The sequence below is a fragment of the Caloenas nicobarica genome, chromosome 4 (genome assembly GCF_036013445.1).
Source record: "Caloenas nicobarica isolate bCalNic1 chromosome 4, bCalNic1.hap1, whole genome shotgun sequence".
Taxonomy (NCBI): domain Eukaryota; kingdom Metazoa; phylum Chordata; class Aves; order Columbiformes; family Columbidae; genus Caloenas; species Caloenas nicobarica.
Genome location: NC_088248.1, coordinates 22,140,220 through 22,161,506, shown reverse-complemented (window position 1 = coordinate 22,161,506; position 21,287 = coordinate 22,140,220). Strand labels below are relative to the sequence as shown.

The window sequence follows — 21,287 nt, the reverse complement described above, 5'->3', positions numbered from 1 at the left end:
ACTATAAGGTAGGTGAAATTTTAAACTGTATATAATTCTGAGGGCTTTTCCCCGATTGTTTCGTTTTTGTTTTTCTTTTTTTTTAATTAAAACATCTTTAAGAAGATAGTGAGAAAGCATCAGGCTTTCCTTTGTTCCAGTTTGAGATGATTTTTAACTGCAGTGTAGATTAAATTGCAGAAAGCTGACAGTGATGGCTAGGAATTCACTTGTAGCTGTTTCAGTTTGGGGGTTTGAACTCCTCTGTTACCCTGCATCTAGTGTGTTCTCTGGGTGCTACTGATGTGCTAAAAGCTCATTTTTGTACTCTTAAAGCACAAAGGTCACCCATGGGGTCTTTTTGTGTTGACTATTGAATAGTTCATATTTAATTACCCAGAGATACTACTTTTCAATTTTTCTATTACCTCATATAAACCTATTGTATCTCAAAATATGCTTTACATCAGTTTAAAATATACAATAATTAGCTTATCTTCAGTATTGTAATGACATTATGTATCTTCCTAAATTGTGACTATTTTGGTATGAAAATTTTTATATTGATTCACTTGTAACTGAATTTTTATGGCAATATCCATTAGGTGTACATTTTTCAGTGATTGAGTTATGTGCAACTTGAAAACAGAAGCCTCTGTTGGTGCAGCTCAATAGTAGTAAATTCTGGAACAAATTTAAATGCCCTATTTGTGCCGGAAGTTTTCACTATTAGATTGTTTTAAATACAGATGTGTCAAAATATCTCTGCATTGCTTAGCTATTCTGTTTTCATTTAAATGAACCTCATGAAGCGTCTTCAGCATTCTCAGAGCAATAAGGAGCATGACGCTTATATTAGCGAACATTATGAAAAGAATTTACTCTCATCCCTTTAATGAAAGACAGCAGCATAATACAGACAAAGAGGAAAGTAATAGATTTATGTGGAACACTAATGTTGAATTTCTTTTATCTTTGAGTGATTAACCAGACAATCTTTATCCTCTTTTAAATGAGAATAAAAATAAATTCATGTTACTTTTAAAAAGATAATATTCTCTACTGTTGCACTATCAGAATCTATATAAATACATTTTATGGTCGGTAAGTGCATATAATCCTTTGAAATTCAAGGCATCTCTTGTGCATCAGAATGGAGATGCAAAGAGATGATGTCTCAAGTGAAAGGTGAAATGATTTACAGTTCAAATCTTAAAATTAGATCCACGCACCCTGAAACTTTTAGGAATATTGCTGTTTATTTTAATGCCCTTTGGATTACCCTCTTAGTGGACTGTCTTTTGCAATATGCTGCTCAAACGGTGAAAAGCTGAGAGCAGTCTTAAAAGTCTGCATTGCACTAAGGAAAACATTTTGAGTTGGGTTTAGGATTTTTTTGTTGATTTTCTTTATATTAATTTTGAAAAAGTTAAATACAAAATAGATTGGACCACTCCAGTCCATACTGATTATGCAAAAGTGTAAGGGTTCTGGTTTAGAAAACGGTTGAAGTATGGATAGCTTAATCAATTATTATTGATTTAGCTAATACACATTTTTTTCTAGTTTAGGCATAAATATCAGGTAACCAGCTCCTTGAAAGCTAATACCGACTTTGTTTCCTTTCAGAAAGAAAGGCTTGAATAACTACAGACCAAAAAATTAAAAAGATATTTGTATATGTTTATAGAATGTCTGATGTATTACTTTGTCAATATTTCAGTATTTAGCTCTGCTTGGCAATACTAATATATTATACATGGTGCAGAAGTCTATGTTAGCACCTCACAGTTTTTATTTTAATTTTTTTCATTTAAATTTAGGATTCATTTGATCAAAGACAAAGATGGCATAGATGATTATTTGGCGAAGAATATCAAAGGGTTGTCAAAACAAGAAGCTGCTGCGTAAGTTGGCTTTTTTGAGGCATTTTAACATCCATAAGTTTATTGTTTCCTTTGTTTCTAGTCATCATAATCATTTAAATTTAAAGTTCCCTAGGCCCTGCCCTTTTTAGTGAAACTTGGCATTTAAAAATTGAAGTTGATATTAAATAATGATGGTTTATTTCTCCTGATCTTAAATATATCAAAGCATTTAGCTTCCCGGTTTTACTAATTTCTGTATTTACCAAAGTATTATATCACATTTGTAACATGATCATTAAGATTGTGTCAGTAATTATATGTGAAATTGTGCTACTTTTTTTTTTTATTATTTTTTTCTGAGCCTCTGTGAAATATGTCCTCTGGGGTGGGACCTTAGTATACCAACATACATGTTCTTGTAATTTTGAATTATTATTTAGCCAAACCCAAGTGCTGACTTCTGCTGTGAAGCATTTAATACACCATTAGTTATTTAAAAACCCAGTGAATGAAAGAAATCTAGATAACTTTTGATTTCTTACAGCTAAAGTATTTACATTTAGAAGTTACAAGAGACTATGACTGACTTATTCTTCTGGAGTCTTTTAACAGATCTGAGGTTCAGCACCATCAAAATTAATGAAAGAATTCTAACAAATCTAGTTGCAGGTTGCTTAAGTGAGATGATTTATTTATTTCAATATTTAAATAATAAAAAGATGCATATACAAGGGCTCTAGGCACCTGAACAATTAATATTGCAGGATCACCCTTGCTGTATAAAAACATTCCATCAACCAGACAGGAATTTGACTAGCTAGTTTCTTGCAAAACGTGTTTCTTTTCTCCTTCCTAGCCTAAGAATGTACCTGCGAACATTGCCTAAAAATTTTCAAATGAAAATCTGGAAAATTACCACACTTGAGTTGAGGGGTAATAACTTTAGCGGTGTCCTACATCCATACCATATAATACTCAACCAGCAGACACACTTTCTTTTCCTGTGATACATGTCCAATTTGACTTTGTTTTTATAATGGTAACATGGTAAAGCTAGTAAGTGTTCTGACTGTCACAAAAAGATTGTAATATATCTGGTCTGCTGATCTAAGAGAGCAATCTGTTTAAAGCACACTTGTGCTCCACTTTTATTTGAATTCGATTAAAAAATGGACTAAAGACTAGTTCAATGATGGGATTGGGCAGAACCTTCTCACCAGCAGAAACAAAGGAACAAATCGAACTGTGGAAACCAGTGAGAAAATCCACAATGAACTGAGAATTTTATCATCTGTTCTGCAATACATACACAAAGTGGGGCATTTCCTTAGTGTTTTGTAATATGCTGTTCTTCACAGTTATCAAAGCTTCTTAGAAGATTAAACTTAAATATCAAAGGTATTCTGGTTTATTTCTATGCAGATTTTTAAGTACGTCTTTTAAAAGATTACATTCATGTTCTGTGTATTTCATTATTTTCAGAATTCTAGTTTTTGGTAGTAGCTCAGCAGTTACAAAATTTCTGTAGTATGTAATTAAGTAATACTGTTCCATAAACTTGATACAATCATGTGAGAGCAAATGAATGATAACAAACTAGCAGCTACAGTGTAATTACATTAGTACTAGGCTAATCTAGTTACAAAAACCTAAATGTATCAACTGTAATTTAAAACCAATTTATTAAGTAAGGCAATGCCATATCTGTAAATGATCTTACTGAAATCAATGTTATGCTTTGTGTGCCTCAGCAAACAACAGATATTTTTATTTAAAAAAGTGTGAGAAATGGCTTATAATATGCTGTGTAGTTTTTAAAATAATGTTTCCATTCCAAAAGTAGACTATCACACTTCTTTATAACGGGACAGGATACCTTCCTGTTGCCACCTAAATACCTGCACTTTTATTAAGATACTTAAAATATTTCCCTAAATAGATATTGTCAAAAATTTAAATAATGTATGATGAAGGTTTCTTGGTTTGTGGCTATTTTGGTGTTTGTTTCATTTTCACCAGAGAAATTATCACTGTTTTAAAATTAGAACAGAAAGACACCAACGTTAGGCAGTGTGATAGCATTACAGAGTTTGGTGAACAAAATAGTTTAGCAAGACTCTTGTCAGAAATTGACTCTTTTGAACTAAAGCAAATTCATTCGCATTCATTTGTGCTTGTGCTGACAGCAATTATGCACATGGAAGTCAGTGGTACTATATGTTTAGATACATATTCATTAGTATAAGAATATACTGATAAATAGATTCTCAAATTAGGTGTCATGAGTCCTGCATCCTCTGTACTGACAGTTACTAGGGTATGCGGATGGAAGAAGTCTGAGGAATCTGGAAGTGGAAAAATCGGCTGCTGTGCTACTAGTGATATACTTACAAAGATGAGTTTGTTTACTGTCCTTTTCAAAGGACAATATTTTCAAGCTATTTGGTGCTCATATGGAGGTTAATTTAATAATAAACAATTATTATTTAATAATAACTTAATAATAATTAACCTCTATTTAATATGGAGGTTAATTTAATAAGTAAGTCATTATTTTGTCAAGACAAATTCTTGTAGCCGCGTTCCTGCTAAATATTAAACACTCTTCGTATTTTTTGGTGCATATTAGGCAGAAAATAAATTTATTACCTTCTAAATAAAGGAATGTATGGGTAGTAGCACATTTATGGAAACAAGCAACATTATTTAAAGCCATTTCATAAAACAATATCCTGCACAATATTCTTTAAAAGTAAGATAAGCTAGTTTCTTCATAGTTGGGAAAAAAGCTTGAAGTTGTTGTTCTGTCATACAGTACTGTACTCTGTTCCAAATGAAAAGAATTCCTTTAAGTGTGCTTATGTTATAATCTATTTTTTTTCTGTGGAAAAATGCGGAGATGCTTTTAGGGGCTTTTTATTTGTAATAATTTTTTGTTGGATGATGTGATAGAAGAGGAAGAAAAAACAGTGCTTAAGAAAGGTAGTACTTTAATTATATTAAATCAGGCTATGACTTTGTTTTCATTGATTTTTGTTCTGTTGGTGTGTTTCACCACAAGTGAATATGGTGCAAGAAGGTGGAAATGGAGAAAAGTAAAGGTTCTCATTAATGCAGAATGTGGCTGCTTTCTTGCTATAGAATTAAGCATTCGTCAGCTTATGAGGAGGTTGGCTGACTCCACTGGCCTTCAGTGTGCTTTCCCTGATACTTTCTGTTCTTCGTCTTGACTTGCCAAATCACTAATGGCTCAAAATTGGGTCGCAGTAAAAATTTAAAATTGTCCTTATGACTGATCTAAGAGTCAAAAGGTTCATGTTGAATGATGAAGTAAGGCATTTTCCATCAAGAGATTTATTCCAGGGTTGAATCTTCAAATGAGATTGGAGCCTAGAATGGCCCAGAATTTGATGTCATTCCTGTTTCCTGATCTTTTTGTCAGGACTAGAAAGATCAAGCAATAGTTCTCTCTTCTTCGTACAAATGGAAATCATCCAAAGAATACCGTATCATCAAAAAAGAGTTAAATACTAGAAAGAGAGACTTCGAAATCTTTTTGATGGGAGGAACAGCTGTGTTTAGTAGTAACAAAAATATTACATTCGTGATTTTACTAGATGTATTTCTGTGAATTAGAAGATGGAGTTCTAGTTTTTACTCAAGATTCATTGGTAGTTAGATGACGTCTGAATTGTTATATAGATATGGTACTAGCTGACCTAGATATGGAGAAATTTTGTGGTTTCTGTCTTGTGAGTGGTGGATTGGCAGTTATGCCTTGATAAATTTGTCAGTGAAGACATGCTCTGATATGACTCTTTGAAGCAAGAGACAAGATTATCTTATATGTATTGGAGCAGATGTTTTTGAGGTATAGTGGGTTGTTCTGCTTAGAATTCACCAGAAGGTCGGTCCACTTCAGGATTATCTGGAACACAAAAAGGCAAAGGCTTTCAGTCTCTGGTGGGCTGTGACCCCCCCAGAGCAATTGCCAGCCATTTCAGCTAATACTGGGAAGATCAATCATTAAGCTACTTTGCAGATTATATACTGAAAACTGGAATATAACTTGTTCTGCACTACGAGTGATGACTGGTGAATATAGTAGCATTCCTTTGCTTCCATAAACCTTTGTCCTTCTGTGCAGAGAGAGTGAAGAAGGTTTCATCTACCCTCTTTTCCTGAAAATAAGACCTACCCCAAAAATAAGCCCTAGCATGACTTTTCAGGTTTTTTGAGGATGCTCAAAATATAAGCCCTACTCAAAAAGTAGGCCCTAGTTACAGTTCATTAAAAAATCAATTTAAATAGTGTCCAGGCAGCTGCACATGTAAAAAAGTAATACGTTTTGGAGCAAAAATTAATATAAGACCCTGTCTTATTTTCAGGAAAACAGGGTAAGTTTAATCCACAGGACTAGGTTAATCACCCTATGTGATCAATGAAAATAATTAAGAATACGTAATTTGGTTGAGCCACAACTTTTAGGATTTAGACAACTGCTTTAGAATAAGGTAAATTACACTTTTGAAGGACCTATTTCTCTTCATTGCCGATATAGAGCACTTAGGGTGACTAGCTTAGATGTAGACACATGTATTTGTAGCTGAGTTCCACACTGGAGAACTATTGAATTTTGAAAGCTTTAAAAAGGATGAGGTACAAGTTTTGGAGCATTGCATTCACTGATTCCTGAGGCAGCATTTTTGCAAGAAGTTGTCAAGCCTAGACCAAAAGTGACCTGGCATCCATTTTAAATCTTCTGGTACTGCCATCTTATAGAAGATTGTTTTTCCATTCTTCAGTGAGAGGATAAAAAGGGACAAATTATTAACTAACCCCCCTCTCACCCACTTCCTCCCCAAGTTTCTGCTATTTAGGGTTTCAATATCTACTAGGTAGAGTTATGGAAAAAATGTGTCAGAAAATTAATGAGGGGTTAAGTGTTAGTGCTCAAGGTAACTGCAGAAATAAGAGATTTCTCTTCTAAATCCTTCCTTGTTCTACCACTTCATCTCTGAATGTTCAGCTCCATCTGTCTTCCAACACTGAAGGGGATCCAGATGTCACCTGATTAGAGGCCAGGATGATCTGGAGGGTCCACTGAGGAAGAGGAATGGGGTTGGTGGGCTGGTGGAAAGGAGAAGGCCTAGCTTGAAGGATGCTTTATTCTTTATTCTCATCACAGCCATGACAGACTAGTAAGATCTAGTATTAGACTTGGCTTCTGATCTTGTCCTCTGTTTATAAGTTATTTAAATCATGAGAGTTTTGGTACTTAGGTATAGATTTGTTTGGTTTTCTATTTTTCCTTATTCTAGTCTTTTGCATTAATAGACCAGTTCTTTAAGGAAGCTAAATACGAATAGATGACTGGGGGTTTAATGAATCCAGACTTTTGAGTAGCTGTCACCTCTACCAAATAGATTAGTAAGGTGACTTCATAGGTGACCTATGAAATCTTTTGCTCAACAAATAGATTTGGACCTTTTTCCATTGACAGCTTATCATATTGCCATGTTGTCTTTTTGCAACCTGAAATATTTACTGGGGCTTTCCAATTTGAACATGCATAATTTAGACTTGAGAATTTTGTGTTGTAAGGTGGATTTGGCCATTTTTGTGTTATGGAGTGAGGCTTTCAAGGGACAGGGGAGGAGCACTGCCAAGAATAAGGGTTAGGAAAAATATCTTGTTGGCACGGTGTTATGGCATGGAAGGAGGAGGGGTAACTGCTATTAATAGAAAGCTTGCAAAAGGCAATTTCAGACACAGACGGATAATGCATAGGTGCAGATTTTGCTTTTTCCTTGTATTTCTGCCCTCGATTGCACTGTGCTTGGTTCTAGTGATGCACTGATTTCAGCTGCTTCCATATCTTCTGTGTTTAACACTATGAAGACAGAAGAAGAGATAAGAGCTTAAGGCAGGTAAAGAAAGATGTAGCAGCAAAAGCGGAAAGATGTAAACCGTGCTTTCCCTTTCATATTCAGGTCATAAAATCACAGAGTGGTTTGGGTTGGAGGGGCTCTTTGAAGGTCACCTAGTCCAACCCCCCTGCCATGAGCAGGGACATCTTCAACTAGATCAGGTTGCTCAGAGCCTCATCCAGCCTGGCCTTGAATGTCTCCAAGGGATGGGGCACCTACCACCTCTCTGGGCAACTAGTTTCAGTGTTTCGCCACCCTCATAATAAAAAAAATTTCTTCTTTCTATCTAGTCTAAATCTACCTCATTTTATTTTAAACCCATTAGCCCTTGTCCTGTTGCTACAGGCCCTCCCAAAAAGTGTGTCCCTGTCTTTCTTATAGGCCCCCTTTAAATATTGAAAGGCCACAATAAGATCTCCTCAGAGCCTTCTCCAGGCTGAACAACCCCTTCTCTCTCAGCCTTTCCTTACAGGAGAGGTGTTTCATCCCTGTGATCGTTTTTGGGGCCTCTCCTGGACCAACTCCAACAGGTCCATATCTTTCCTGTACTGAGGGCTCCAGAGCTGGATGCAGTACTCCAGGTGGGGTCTCACCAGAGCAGAGTAGAGGGGCAGAGTCACCTCGCTTGACATGCTTGTCACACTTTTGATGCAGCCCAGGATGCTATTGGCTTTCTGGGCTGCAAGTGCACATTGCCAGTTCATGTCCAACTTTTCATGCACCAGTAACCCCAAGTCCTTCTCTGCAGGGCTGCTCTCAATCCCTTCATCCCCCAGTTTGTAATGATAACAGAACTTGCCCTAACCTGTGTGCAGGACCTTACACTTGGCCTAGTTGAACCTCATGAGATTCGCATGGGCCCACTTCTCATGCTTGTCCAGATCTCTCTGAATGGCATCTCATCCCTCAGGTGTGTCAACTGCACCATGCAGTTTGGTGTAATCTGCAAATTTGCTGAGGGTGCACTTGATCCCCCGTCCATGTCAATGATGAAGATATTAAATAGTACTGTTCCCAATATGGACCCCTGAGGGACAATGAGATCCCAGACATTGAGCCATTGACCACTACTCTCTGTATGTGACCATCCAGCCACTTCCACTGAACAGTCCATACATTGAATCCATATCTCTCCAATTTAGAGAGAAGGATGTTATGGGGGGCCATATCAAAGGCCTTACAGCAGTCCAGTCTTTCCTTGTCCACTGATGTAGTCACAACATCAAGTGATGGAGTCCCAGCAAGATTTTGCTTTTTTTGCTCATCTCAATTTTTGGATGTGACCCATGAGCACCTTATGAACCTCTTTGTCACATTAGTCTGGTTGAGAACTGACGGCATATTGTGTCAACTCATTTACATTTTATAAGGATGTTTCTTCACTTTTAAATTAAAAACTATGGAAAAGAGTAAATCGAACCAAAGAAATGTATCCTTTCATAGTAAAAGAAATTTTAAATTAAGGCACTCTATCCCTAACTCCCTGCTGATGTGTTGCTTGTGGAAAGGGAGATGGCACAAGTTACTTATTGAGCTAGAAGATAAATTTTAAATTTATTTCACAATATTATTTAAATATGTATTTTTTTCTGTCTGAATAATTCCTAACAGTCTTGCTTGCCTTGACCAGGATTCAATGTTTATTAATCAACTTTCCAAAAGAGATTTCAGTACTTGGAGGCACACATTCTTTTTGGTCAAATGAATGATCTCTGTGAATTTCGAGTCTGATAAACATATTATTTAGTGCAATTAGGCAGCGATCTAAAGAACAGAACTGTGTGGGAAGTGAACAGTTCGCATTTCCTAAAGAAACTTCTCTGTGCATTTGCGTAATGTGAAAGGTTTTTCTTGAAAAGGTTAAAAAAAGTTCTAATCAACTTCTGTACATTATGTAGAACTTCATTTTCTAAACTCTGCAAAAGAAAGTTTCATATTTAATGGGAAATCATGAATTATTCCATTTATTATCTACTTCCTCCTTTCAAAGACATGATCTGGATAAAAGGCGGGGTGAATAATTTCAAAAAATACAATACATTTTTAATGGGAAGGTGCAAACTACAGATTCTCATGACTATTAGCAAGTATAGAGGAAACAGAATTTTACTTGCAAAAACTCATCAAACTCTTGCCAAGATAAAATACATGACATACTTTAATAAAGAAGAACACAGTGAGCTGAAGTTTTTCTTTTTTTATGTAACTTGTTGTTTTTACTAAGTTTGGTCGTACGGTTTTCTAGTGCTTTCATTTCTCAATAGTTGAACAATATTCAGTACTGAAGATAATGGACAAGCAATACACAACTGACTTCTATTTTTAAAACACTCTGTTGAGCTGAGGCATCTCTAATGTACAAAAAGAGTCTGAAATAAAGAAATATAGTCTAATTTGCCATGGTACAATTATGACTTCCTAATAATTCTCAAAGTGAATCCTTCTGAATTGTGTAAATCCTTTCTTTTCCTCTTAATCTCTGTGTGGTCTGTTTGTCCTTGGACTACTGAGTAAATTCCATTGAGGACTTGAATAGAATACCATAAACAAAAGCAAAAATACTATGGGAATTGTTCATAGCAATAGTATAATAAATGCATGGCCTTGTATAGTGTTTTATGATTAATTCAGGGCATCATCTTGAGAAGATATAGAAAGTAAATAATTATTGTCTTTTTCTAAGAATAATTTTGTACACTCTGAAAGAAACCTGCAGAGAAATCTGATGACCTCTCCGATATCATGCAAGTCAAATGGAAAGGGTTCCAAACTCACAAGTTCCTTGCTCTTAGTCCATTAGGTCAGCTTTGAAATAAAAGGGGAAAGTTGAGAAATACTTCATTTTGATAAATAATAGTCCATAAAATATGGTTGAAATTCCTTTTGTTAATTAACATAATTGATTTAGAAAGAAAGCAGAAAGATTAATGAAGATAATGTTTTTTTCTGATTATGCTTGAAATAATAGGTAAAGATTAGAGGTGTGTGTGCCCTTGTATGAGGAATATTTTTGTAAGGGTAGCACTTTTATCTTTTTTTTAGTGCTTTCTTTGCATTTATGTTTAGGGACAGAATGTTCCAAAAGTTCATTGCTAAATTTATATTTCCATTTTCTGTGTTAATGAGGTTTCTTAATTATTACAGTACTTACATTCATTTTAAAATACTTCATCTGTGTCATCCTTTGATGTTTATAATTGATTAATTTTTCATTTTATGTAGTATTAAAGTGGCAGCGTAGCTTTGAACAAAAGGAAGCGAGTTCGATATATATGTTCTTTACAGGATCCTACTGACAGGTTATGCATCCACCTTTGATCGCATGATTTAGGTTAAAGGGTGCTTTGACAGCAGCTGGAGTCTGTGAGGCACAAAAATACTGAATTACTTATGCCGAAAGTTATTGTACCTATATATGTGATATAAAGTACCAATATATTTATTTTCTGATATACTTCGTTCTCATCTTTCTATTAATAGTTCTGAAATCACAGCTTCATAAACCTTTTCTTATTTAAAAAAAATCTGAATTGTTACAAAAGTCAATTTTAAGTAGCTGTTCTTCCCTCTCATGATATATACAAATAGCCATGCAATATTTTTTATTTACTATTTAGAGTAGAGAGTTCTTTTTATAATATTTGAGGCTTTGCTGAATTTTATGCTTTTTGTGTTAGGACATTAGCTATTTCAGCTCTATAATTTGGAATTAAAAAACGTGGATCCCACCTCAATATCATTTAATTCTCAGCTGTAGTAATCAAAAATTCTGATGTGTAAGCTAGCCGTCTGTTACTACTTAATGGCATTTACTGTACTTTCATATCTTTCTTTAATGAGATTACTATATTCTACAATTTAACGTATTACTCTGCATTAAATATTTCATTAAAAGAGAAGTATTTAAACGGACAGTGTTTAAACTAGGATTAAAGCGGTCTGTGTCCCAATTCAGTTAAATAGCTTTGCATCGGTAGCAGTATGTGCTGAAAATGTTTGGGGTACCTTGACCAACTGAGGTACTTATCTGAGTCTCCGAGGTCAGTGTGAAAATTCATATACATGACTCAGTTATATTTTCAAGTAAGCTATTTACCTCACTTGGACAAATTGCAGCCCAGACACGTGACATGGTAGATTTCAACAGAGTATGTGGTTTTAGACCACTGTAACCTGGATCGCAGCATCGCTGAATGCGATAGTCAAATCTTCAGCTTCCATATCTACCAAGTGCTTTTTATCTTTCACAATGCACTGCAGAAGTGTTAAATATATTTTAGGTGTGGGTCACTAATGGTGTTACCAAACTGTTATGGTTTTTGTCCGTCAAACTATAACTAAATAATAATTCCTCTTTTGATTCTTAGGCAGAGTAGCCTGAAATGATAAAGCATGCTTAGCTTTTTAGTGCATTGTATAGTATTTGTTTTCACTTAGTGCATGCCTTTTTCAAATTTTAGTGAGGAAATTCTCGTATCTCCTGGTTTACGCTGTGTTTGTTTGCATGTAGGCTAAACATAAAGTAGCTAAGTATTCACACGCTTGATGTGTTTTTAATTTTCTTGTAGTTTGATAGACAGCAAATGTGGAGAGGGGAATTAAAATGTATTTGTTTAAATAAACTTAAGCAAAAATATCTTGCTTATTTTTTTGCAATTTTGTGATCCTTATCTAAGGCATTTATATCAGTGACTGACTTGGTAACTGCACAAGGAAATCCCAAGTGGATTAAATCTATTTGAATGCAGTTTTTAAACATCATAATAATTGATAAAGTAATTATTTTGTTGCTTAACCCACACCATTTTGTGCTTTACAAAATGGGATTGCTACAGGACACTTGTAACCAGCAGTTGACATTAACCTGTAGTACTAATTAAATCCTACAAAGTCTAAAGATGTGAACAAAAACCACACAAAAAACCACCACACCAGACAGGAAGCATGGAGAATTAAGCTCATGATATATAATTCTGTTATGCTACACTGACTATTTTGATTATTTCTAACACTAGTACCTGCCACTTAGCCTCTTAATTGCTTTTTTATTTTCTCATTCAGTGTAAAGGTTAGAATGCAAATAGCCTTGGTGCGCAGGATTATAAGTTAAAGGGAATGTAGAATGGTACTGTCCTGGTCTCCCAGCATTGCTTAAAGGTCTTGTAAAAGTACAATAGCGTAACATAGGAAAGACCTTGAGATTGAAACAAGAATGTAATTTCATTAGCCTCACTGAAGATGGGTATTAATGATTTTTGCACTGGTAGAAGCAGATTAGAATCAGGTTTCTGTTATTACTCAGCATAACTCTAGATGGTTTTAGAATAGCAGTGATAATAATAAAAGGAATCCATGTAAGAAAATTATGTAGGTAGCTGTATAGTGTAAGAAAAGTAAGATGCCTGTAGCAATACCCAGGTACGTTTAAAGTAGAGTGTTAACAGTAGCAGTGCCTTTTCAAGCTCGCAGATCCACATGCAATAGCTGCTTCCACCTCTGTGATATTATACTACATGAAATAATAATCTATAACATGGTACCACTAAAATGACAACTTGAACTTTTGGTGGCTATTTATTTGGTGCTGAAAATTCTTCTGACACCCACTGCCCCACTGCAACACACAGCACCAAATTTTTCAGCACCTGCATAAGATACTGCATCACGGTAACTGCTGCGGTGGGACCAATGCAGGCTACCCAACCAGATCCACTCAGTGGGCCTCATTTAACTGTTTTACCCAAATTGCGTAAACTAACATCTCGCAACATCAACAGGGTTTTGGTAATGACAGAGATGAGCATACAGTCAGAGGAACAGTGGAATGTCAGCATCATCTATGTTGGCATTAAGTATTATGGTTTTCATCTGTTGAATTTCATGGATTAAAAAAAAAAAATTAAAAAAGAACAAATGTGCTGCTTTATATTTAAAACAGATTAATCAGTCTCTTTGTTTTAATCATAAATACATAGCTATGCTCCTTATTTCATTGAAAAATAATTTGTTTTTAAAAACCCATCTGAGATGTTTTCTCCTAGCGTGCACATGTGATCATCCAAAGGGGAAAGAGGACTTCAGGTTTATATTCATATCACGGATGAATTTTAAAATTAACCACAGCTAACATGACAAAGCCGCCTGCTCATTCTAATCGGACCAGCCCAATTGCTCGCACGCAATGAGGCCACATGGGCGGGTTTCGGCGCGGTGGCTCCGCGGGCCGGCTGCCGCAGGCTCCGCGCAGGGCGCTCGGTCCGCGCTGGCCCGTCCTTTGTTCTGCAGCCCCGGCCTCGCCGCACCGACTGCGGCCCGAGGAACGTGTCCCGGCTGCAGTTTGCCAGATTGCCAGTAGATGCCCCCAGAGACCATTAAACCTCTGGAACGGCTCCGCTTCCAGCAAATGAAAGGCCAGGTTTTTTGCTGCTCCGAGTTAACAGGATTGTTCAAAGGAAACCTGTAATCGGCGTGGACGCGATTTAGAAAAACAAACTTCCTTATTTAATAATATTTCATAATTTATTAGATAGGAAGGTTCAAAAGGTTTCGTTTGTTGATGTAGTAGTAACATACTCTTAACAGTTGAATCAAAATAAATAATGTACATTTAATTAGGTATCAGTTTTTTATATTTATATTAGGAATAAAGTAATCTTCGTTTATGTTAAAAAATAAGACATTCTGTTTAACCTCTCCTTTTACATGCTGCATGTTACAAAACGCAGTATGAAAATTATTTTGAGGATTGAGGATGTATAGTTTATCTCAAGATACCATGAAAAGTTTACTCCTGTCACCTACACTGCTCCTCTATTCAAAAGCACTGTTTGCTGGAAAAAGGACACTGGCGTTTTCATTTGGAACCACTTTGATAATTGAAACAATTTCAGAACTCGCTGCAGTGTCAAGCTCTCTTAGGTATCTCAAATACCATTCACCCCTGTAATATAATTCATTTCTAGCCGTATGATATTGTTTATGTGTGATCAGTCACTTGGGGCTTATGTATTGCAGAAACTTAAGGAAACAGAAGTATTCTTATTTTGCTCTTTGAGTATTTTCTGGTTTTAAGTATAAATGAGAGAGAACTTTTATCTTTGCCTTTGAAATTTGGATGGTTATACAGTAGGTAGCCCCACTGCGTGAGTTAAAATCAGTTATCTTTGCCTAAAAAAAAAACGTGCGCTGTACCGTATGATTGCTTCAGCGTTATTTCAATTTCTTTCTAAAACTGACCTATTTTCCGGAATGTTTTGCTTTACTATATTGGTTTGCAAATAATGCTGTCTTGTGGAGAAAATGTGCCTTGACTTCAAGTAAAACACATCGATCTACAGCAAATAACATGTTATATGAACACAGGTTTTCTATTAATATAAATATTTGTACTGTGCTCAATGAGTATGCCATGAGTGTTAAAAATGAACTGAATATTTTGTTTAGTCCCTGTTAAGACCTCTTATCAGTACTTTCTTATTTATTTCCAATACATCTAATGACCTAATGCATAAACACATGTACACATATGTAGATCACAGCATGTAAAATAAATATGCATGTATGTGTGTCTGCTATGCAGATTGTTATTCCATTGCTCTGAGTTATATTACTGTAGGATTCAGTTAAAGGACTTCGGAAGTGGGTAGGAATTTTTTACTAACATACTTCATTTGTTTTTTTTCAGTTGGATGGAAATTTAAAACCAAAAAAAAAAGCAGTCCATGTACAGAGTAGAGAATAGGTTGTGCTGTATTAATATATCTTTACAGTATTTTTAAGCTATATACTGTTTATCTGATAGATGACAAATATAGCATATTCTGGCAAATTAAAATTTAAACGTTTTAAGGTATTTGTCATCTACTTTTCGAAGATAAATGTTGCAGATGTTTTGTGGTACAGAATAGTTATATCTATTCCCTTGTCTGTGTGAACAATGTATGCTTTTTAATCTCAAAACCCACCTATTTATATATTAAACATAAATTCAGTACTGTCTAGTCTAAATTGTATCAGGATTTTGTAGTATTTTGTGTTCAGTTCTGCAACTGATATGTAAAAAATACCTATGAAGGATTAACGTGCATCTATGTAGTAATTAATAGATTTTATTTTAAACATATTAAATATTAAATAATGCAGATTATTTACTTATTACATCTCACATTACGGTTTATTTCAGTGACATCTAGCTAAAGAGTTTTTTACATCACTTCCATCTTATTAGCTTTGTTAAAGAACTACAGTAGCTCTTTTTAGGCTGGAAGTATTAGTCTCATTAGGGTGTTGTTTAGCATGATGTCATCTGAATTTATTACATACACCATAAATACCAGTTTTCAGAATTCCATATTTATTTTAAAGCTGCTGAGAATTTGAAGTTAAATGGATTTTAATCTAAAAAGACGTTATTGAAAACAGTTTGGAAATGTAACAGAAGATGTGAAATAAAATTAACACATTTGGGCCCTTGCCATTTTACTGGTACAAAGGTTTGTTTTCTCACACTAGCTACCTACGCCTGCAAACCTTTACATCTGTACTTTAGTGTTGCAGGCAGTCCCATTGGACTCATTGTTTTCTTCAGGATAGGACACAATGATTGTTTCGTGCCACATGAAAACAATATTTTGATTATTTCCATAAATAATGCCTCAAATGATATATTATCTCTTGAGAATATTTGATGACACAACTTTTTTATATTAATATCTTATCAGAGTTTATGAATGAGATAACTTTGATGTAAATTCATTTTTGTGTCGTTTGATTTTAAAATTAGGGAGAAATTATCAAACTTTTGCATCAGAAAACCAGTCCCAGCTGAAGTTCTGTGCTAAATGGAAGTAAAATAATATCTAAAGATTATGTTTCTGGCATAGCATTTGTTTGACATTTTAAACCAAGCCATTGTATCCTACAGCAAAACTATTTCACATATACGTTGTTTTGACATGTGGAATGTGCCTCATTTTTCCCCCAGCACTGTTTTAAAGCAAACTAAGAGTTCATTGTGTTTTCATAAAATAATGTAAACCTGTATTGGTTTTTTGCCATCAGTCAGCCTTTTTTACCAATACCAGCTAAAGAATACCGGTATATTTTTAAAATGTTTTCGATACATGTATTGGTATTTATTCCCTATTGCCATATTTACTTCCCTGGGGTATGACATCCATAATTGTATTTTAGCAGAATGCTTTTGGAGCAGGGGAAAAAAAATATCTCTTCCACACCGGGGAACTGCAGAAGTCTCGTCTTGAAAGCTGCTTTAGCTATCTGTACTGATCTGGTAAGGTGGAGAACAGAATACAGGTTTAAAGGCTTAAAAAATCTGTCTTTCTCTTATTCCCAGGCACAGGAATTCATACAAGAAGAACATCTGCATAGACATGCTGCGCCAGGGTTATCACGAGTCCTTCTCGGAGCTCTTTGCTCTGATCCAGAAGTGGAATGCCTTGAGGGAGGCTGCGGGGCCTGGGTCAGCCATATGGCAGCAGAAGTCCCTGGAGGAGCAGCCTGAGAAGCTGGAGCAGCTTCACCACTTCCTGACCAGGGCCGAGGCAGCCGGGCGAGCAGGTACGCGGGGGATTGCGGGGAGCGGAGCAGCGGGAGCCGCAGCCGCCAGTGCCTGGGGGAAGCTTCCAAATTGTTTCATGTATGAATTTGAAGCATTACCGCATCTTAGCACATTTCAGCCTTAGTCAACCAAGCTGTATTTGTGGAATAAATGATTAGGAACTGCAGATAGCAGGAGAGGTTTTGTGAAGGGAAAAAAAAAAAAAAAAAAGGAAAACCGTATAGACTGCATGTATCATCAGAAAAGCTTTGAGAACATCTCAATTATTTTCTCATCATTTAATTATTTATTGTTTTTCTCTATTGATTTGAGTAGCTGGTTTTGCATTAGAAAAATTTAATAGGTGAAATGCTGTTTCACAGAGCAATAGTTTTATAAATCTGATTTTATTAAATACCCTGTCTGCTAACTGTGTTTGGATTTGTGACTGACTTATGAAGGATTGTGAACATGTCAAATAAAATACAGCACACAGATGTAACATGCTACCTGTGAATTACCGAATAGTACTGAAGACATAACTCCAAATTACTGTATTTTCTCTATTGCCTACTATTTACTAAGCTCGTATTTATCATTTAGTTTTACTATAAATAGTAATATAACTTACTCTGTCTTTCTCCTTTGAAATAATTGTAGAGATGGAGGCAGATAAAGCTTTAACTCCAATCCTGTTTCATAGCTGAGCTGATTTCATTATAGTTGGCTCGTTTTGAGTTACATTCTGATCATTACAAATATGAAAATCTACAGTAAAGATTGTGAGTTTGGAACCTAAGCTTTTTGACTGAAATTTAGGAACAGGCAATTTCATTTAAAAAAAAAGGAACAAAAAACCCCACCTTTCAGCACATAAAAGAAGTATTCATTTAAGATGTTTGTTTTGTGTTTACTATGAAAGCCAAAAGTTGTGTTTATTTAATTCACTGTAATTCACTGCAATTCTGGGCAGGAAACCTAGTCAGCCTGTGATTGGAAGGAATCTTCAGATTTGTCTGGAGGATGGTTAAAACCCGACCAGGCACTCCTATAGCTTGCAGGAGAACAAGAGAGAAGTTTTGCGCTCAGCCTGCCCTGACAGACATGTTCTGCCAACATTTGGATGTTCAAAAAGTGGTAGATGTGGCTTATCTTGGTGGGCCTGCTTCCTGCAGCTGCTGGAGGAGGGCACTTTGCCTTCCTTCGGTGCAAGACACTTTTCAGTGTTACAAACTGATGTGTGACAACAGAGCTGGCAAACATGCTCCCAGAGAGTCAAGGTGCTGCCGCGCAGCTCCCACCCCTCGGAGAAGCCCTTTCTCTCTCTGAATCCAGCGTTCATTGTGTGCTGAGCTCTGCCAGTCTCAGCTCTCACTGAGACTGGATACCACCCATTGTCTGACTGATGTCATCTCGCCTCTAGGAGAAAAAAACCTCCCAACTTTGCCTGTTAAAGTTGGTTAAAATGAAAGACGAGAAAATAAGGACAATGTGCCACTAGAGCTGGCAAGCATCTTTACTGAATTTCTAGATCAAGGTATAGTTAGTTTTCTTCTTTTTCAACAGTTTCAATGCAAACCTTTGTACAAATCCCTTGTTTGTTTTAAATGAGGCTTGAGTCACCTGGCTTATGAAGGGTTGGATGTGAATTCTTGTTGCAGGTGTTAGAGCTAGGAGTGCTGTATGATAACATATGAATTATACAGCTCGTCAAATACTAATTCAGTAGTTCTGCTAATCTGGTTACTCTCTGATTCTAATCAAATTGCTTGGGGCTCTGGCTTATGATCTCTTGACAACTCCAGTTGACACCACTTAAGAAGTGTTCAGCAGTTCATCTCAGCTGGAACTTACCATGATGTCACAACAGCAGCTGACTTGCATTTGCTCTTCAGTGGCCACAGTTCAAGCTTAAAAGGCTGAAAGTAATATTTGGGGCTGCAAACAGTGTGGGTTTCACAGCATGGCTGATGTCACTAATATTAGGCTAGCTGAAAGTCTCCCTGTCTCTGGTCTGGTGTGCTGTCCTGAGCTAACAGTTGTGTTGAAGGAAAGATTAGCAAGTATAAATTGGGGGAAAAAAAAATCTTCATATTGTTTTTTGACAAATTTGAACTTCACAAAGGGATTGCTTTTGAACCTGAAGTGGTAAGGGGAAAGCAAAACTTCACTTACTATGTCAGTAAATAACTTTCTTATTATTTAATTTTTCTCACCTGATAATTTTGTATCAGAGTGTTGCTGTCTTAATTGTGAGTATAACTTAGAACTACTGCTCCTAAGTTTAGAGTTTTATAGTTGCTGCCACAGTGCATGGAAAAAACTAGATATCCATTCACTTTCCATATTTATTGGTTAAACATGTGTTTCTTTTATATATATATATAGCTTGTAGTTATATGATGCTATAATGCTGGATGTAAAGTGTTTGCTTGGACAGAATCAGCACCATCCATCACAACATGAAGGCTGATCTTGGAATGTCCTGAATTGGAAGGGACCCACAAGGATCACTGAGTCCAACTAATGTCCCTGCATATGATACCAAAGAACAATTATTTTCTTTACTGTTGGGTTTGAAAATAGGGACATTTTGTTTACCAGCTGTACATTGTACGTTGCACAGACTGTTTACCTTTACATACACCAGTGAATGTTCTCTCCATTTTCATTTTTAGCGGAACATTTTGATTGAACTTCAAATCATAGAGGAGTCCAGGAGCCATCTTTTCTTTTTTTTTTTTTTCCTTTTTTTTTTTTTTAAGGCTATTACCAGTATTATACTGTGTGCAAAGAAAATATCTATTTTTCTGTCCAATTTAATCTTGCTGTCATTGTATTTGAATACCTCCCAAGTATTTAAAAATAGAAAGCTAGCATTAATCCTTGCAGCTTCTCAGAAAAATAGCTGACATAGTTCTTTTGCCCAACATTATTCCAAAAACACTGGCAGAAATATTAGCAATATTTGACTGTTTTCCTATTTGGTCTTTTTTGATGAAAATAAATGTTTCTGACTTAAAATTTTTTTTTTCTAATTATTTCTTGATCTTCTTTCTTTATCATGGTCTAACCTTTCTTTGTACTAGTTCTGGTCTGAGTAGTTTAAAAATAAAAAAGGAGTAGTTTAGCTGTTTAAGTATGTATAATTGTAGGGATTTTTGCAGAAAAATGTAAGATAACTGGCAAAGCAATATATCTACATAGCTCAGCATTTGATGTGTGCAGTTATTTTTGACATGTATGAAAATGTTGGGTTTTCTTTCAAAAAGAATGTTATTTGGAGGCCATGGAATGGCCTTACCTGATTGCCTGCTTGCCTGTCTGATTGTACTGCTCGGAGTAATTTCACTTAAAGATATAACTGTCCTTTAAAGGTATAATACAGCGTTGGCAGGTTGTTGCTCTCCATGGCCCCTGCTCAGTGCTGTTCTGCGAGTTAGCAGCAGGGAGAGTTTGAAGCCACAGTCCATCATTTTCTGCCACTGAGGGTTACTAACTAAATATCCTTTGACTGCTGACATTCCATGAACGAATGATGATCAGACCCTACAGAGATGCACCAACTGAATAGAATTCTTTTTGTCCATTTTGTCTAAGACTCAGACAAAATTTGACTCTATATCTCTGTGTGTTTGAGTGGGTCATGAGGAAGAAGTAGGAACAAAGGAGATGCAACTAAAAAGTCTTTTACTTATATTTTGGAATTTTTGAACAGCACCCAGTTTACTGTGTGCCTGGGAGAACAGCTCATTATAATGATGAATGTTGCTGTTTCTCAGATTAAAATACTAAAAGTGAAATTAAAACCTTTAAGCTGGTGTTTCCACAGATTTTACTAAATGAATATAACTGATTCTTTAAATCACTTGGCTGTTACAGACTCTCTTATTGCTTTAAAATGCATTTCTAATTTGTTTGTTGGGTCTGTATGCTCATTAGACTAAGGCA

The 21,287-nt window shown here is 35.7% G+C and overlaps 1 protein-coding gene across 4 annotated transcripts in view; it reads left to right on the top strand.

The window, feature by feature from the left end:
• Positions 1–21,287, top strand: part of TTC29 (tetratricopeptide repeat domain 29) — a 220,166-nt gene that overhangs the window by 94,732 nt on the left and 104,147 nt on the right. For 3 of the 4 annotated variants that reach the window (XM_065634079.1, XM_065634077.1, XM_065634078.1), the window contains 2 exons: positions 1,803–1,886; positions 17,133–17,356. In XM_065634079.1, the coding sequence (XP_065490151.1) occupies positions 1,803–1,886; positions 17,133–17,356 (308 nt within the window). The remainder of the gene's footprint in view (positions 1–1,802; positions 1,887–17,132; positions 17,357–21,287) is intronic. The other variant, XM_065634080.1, reaches the window with a different exon arrangement.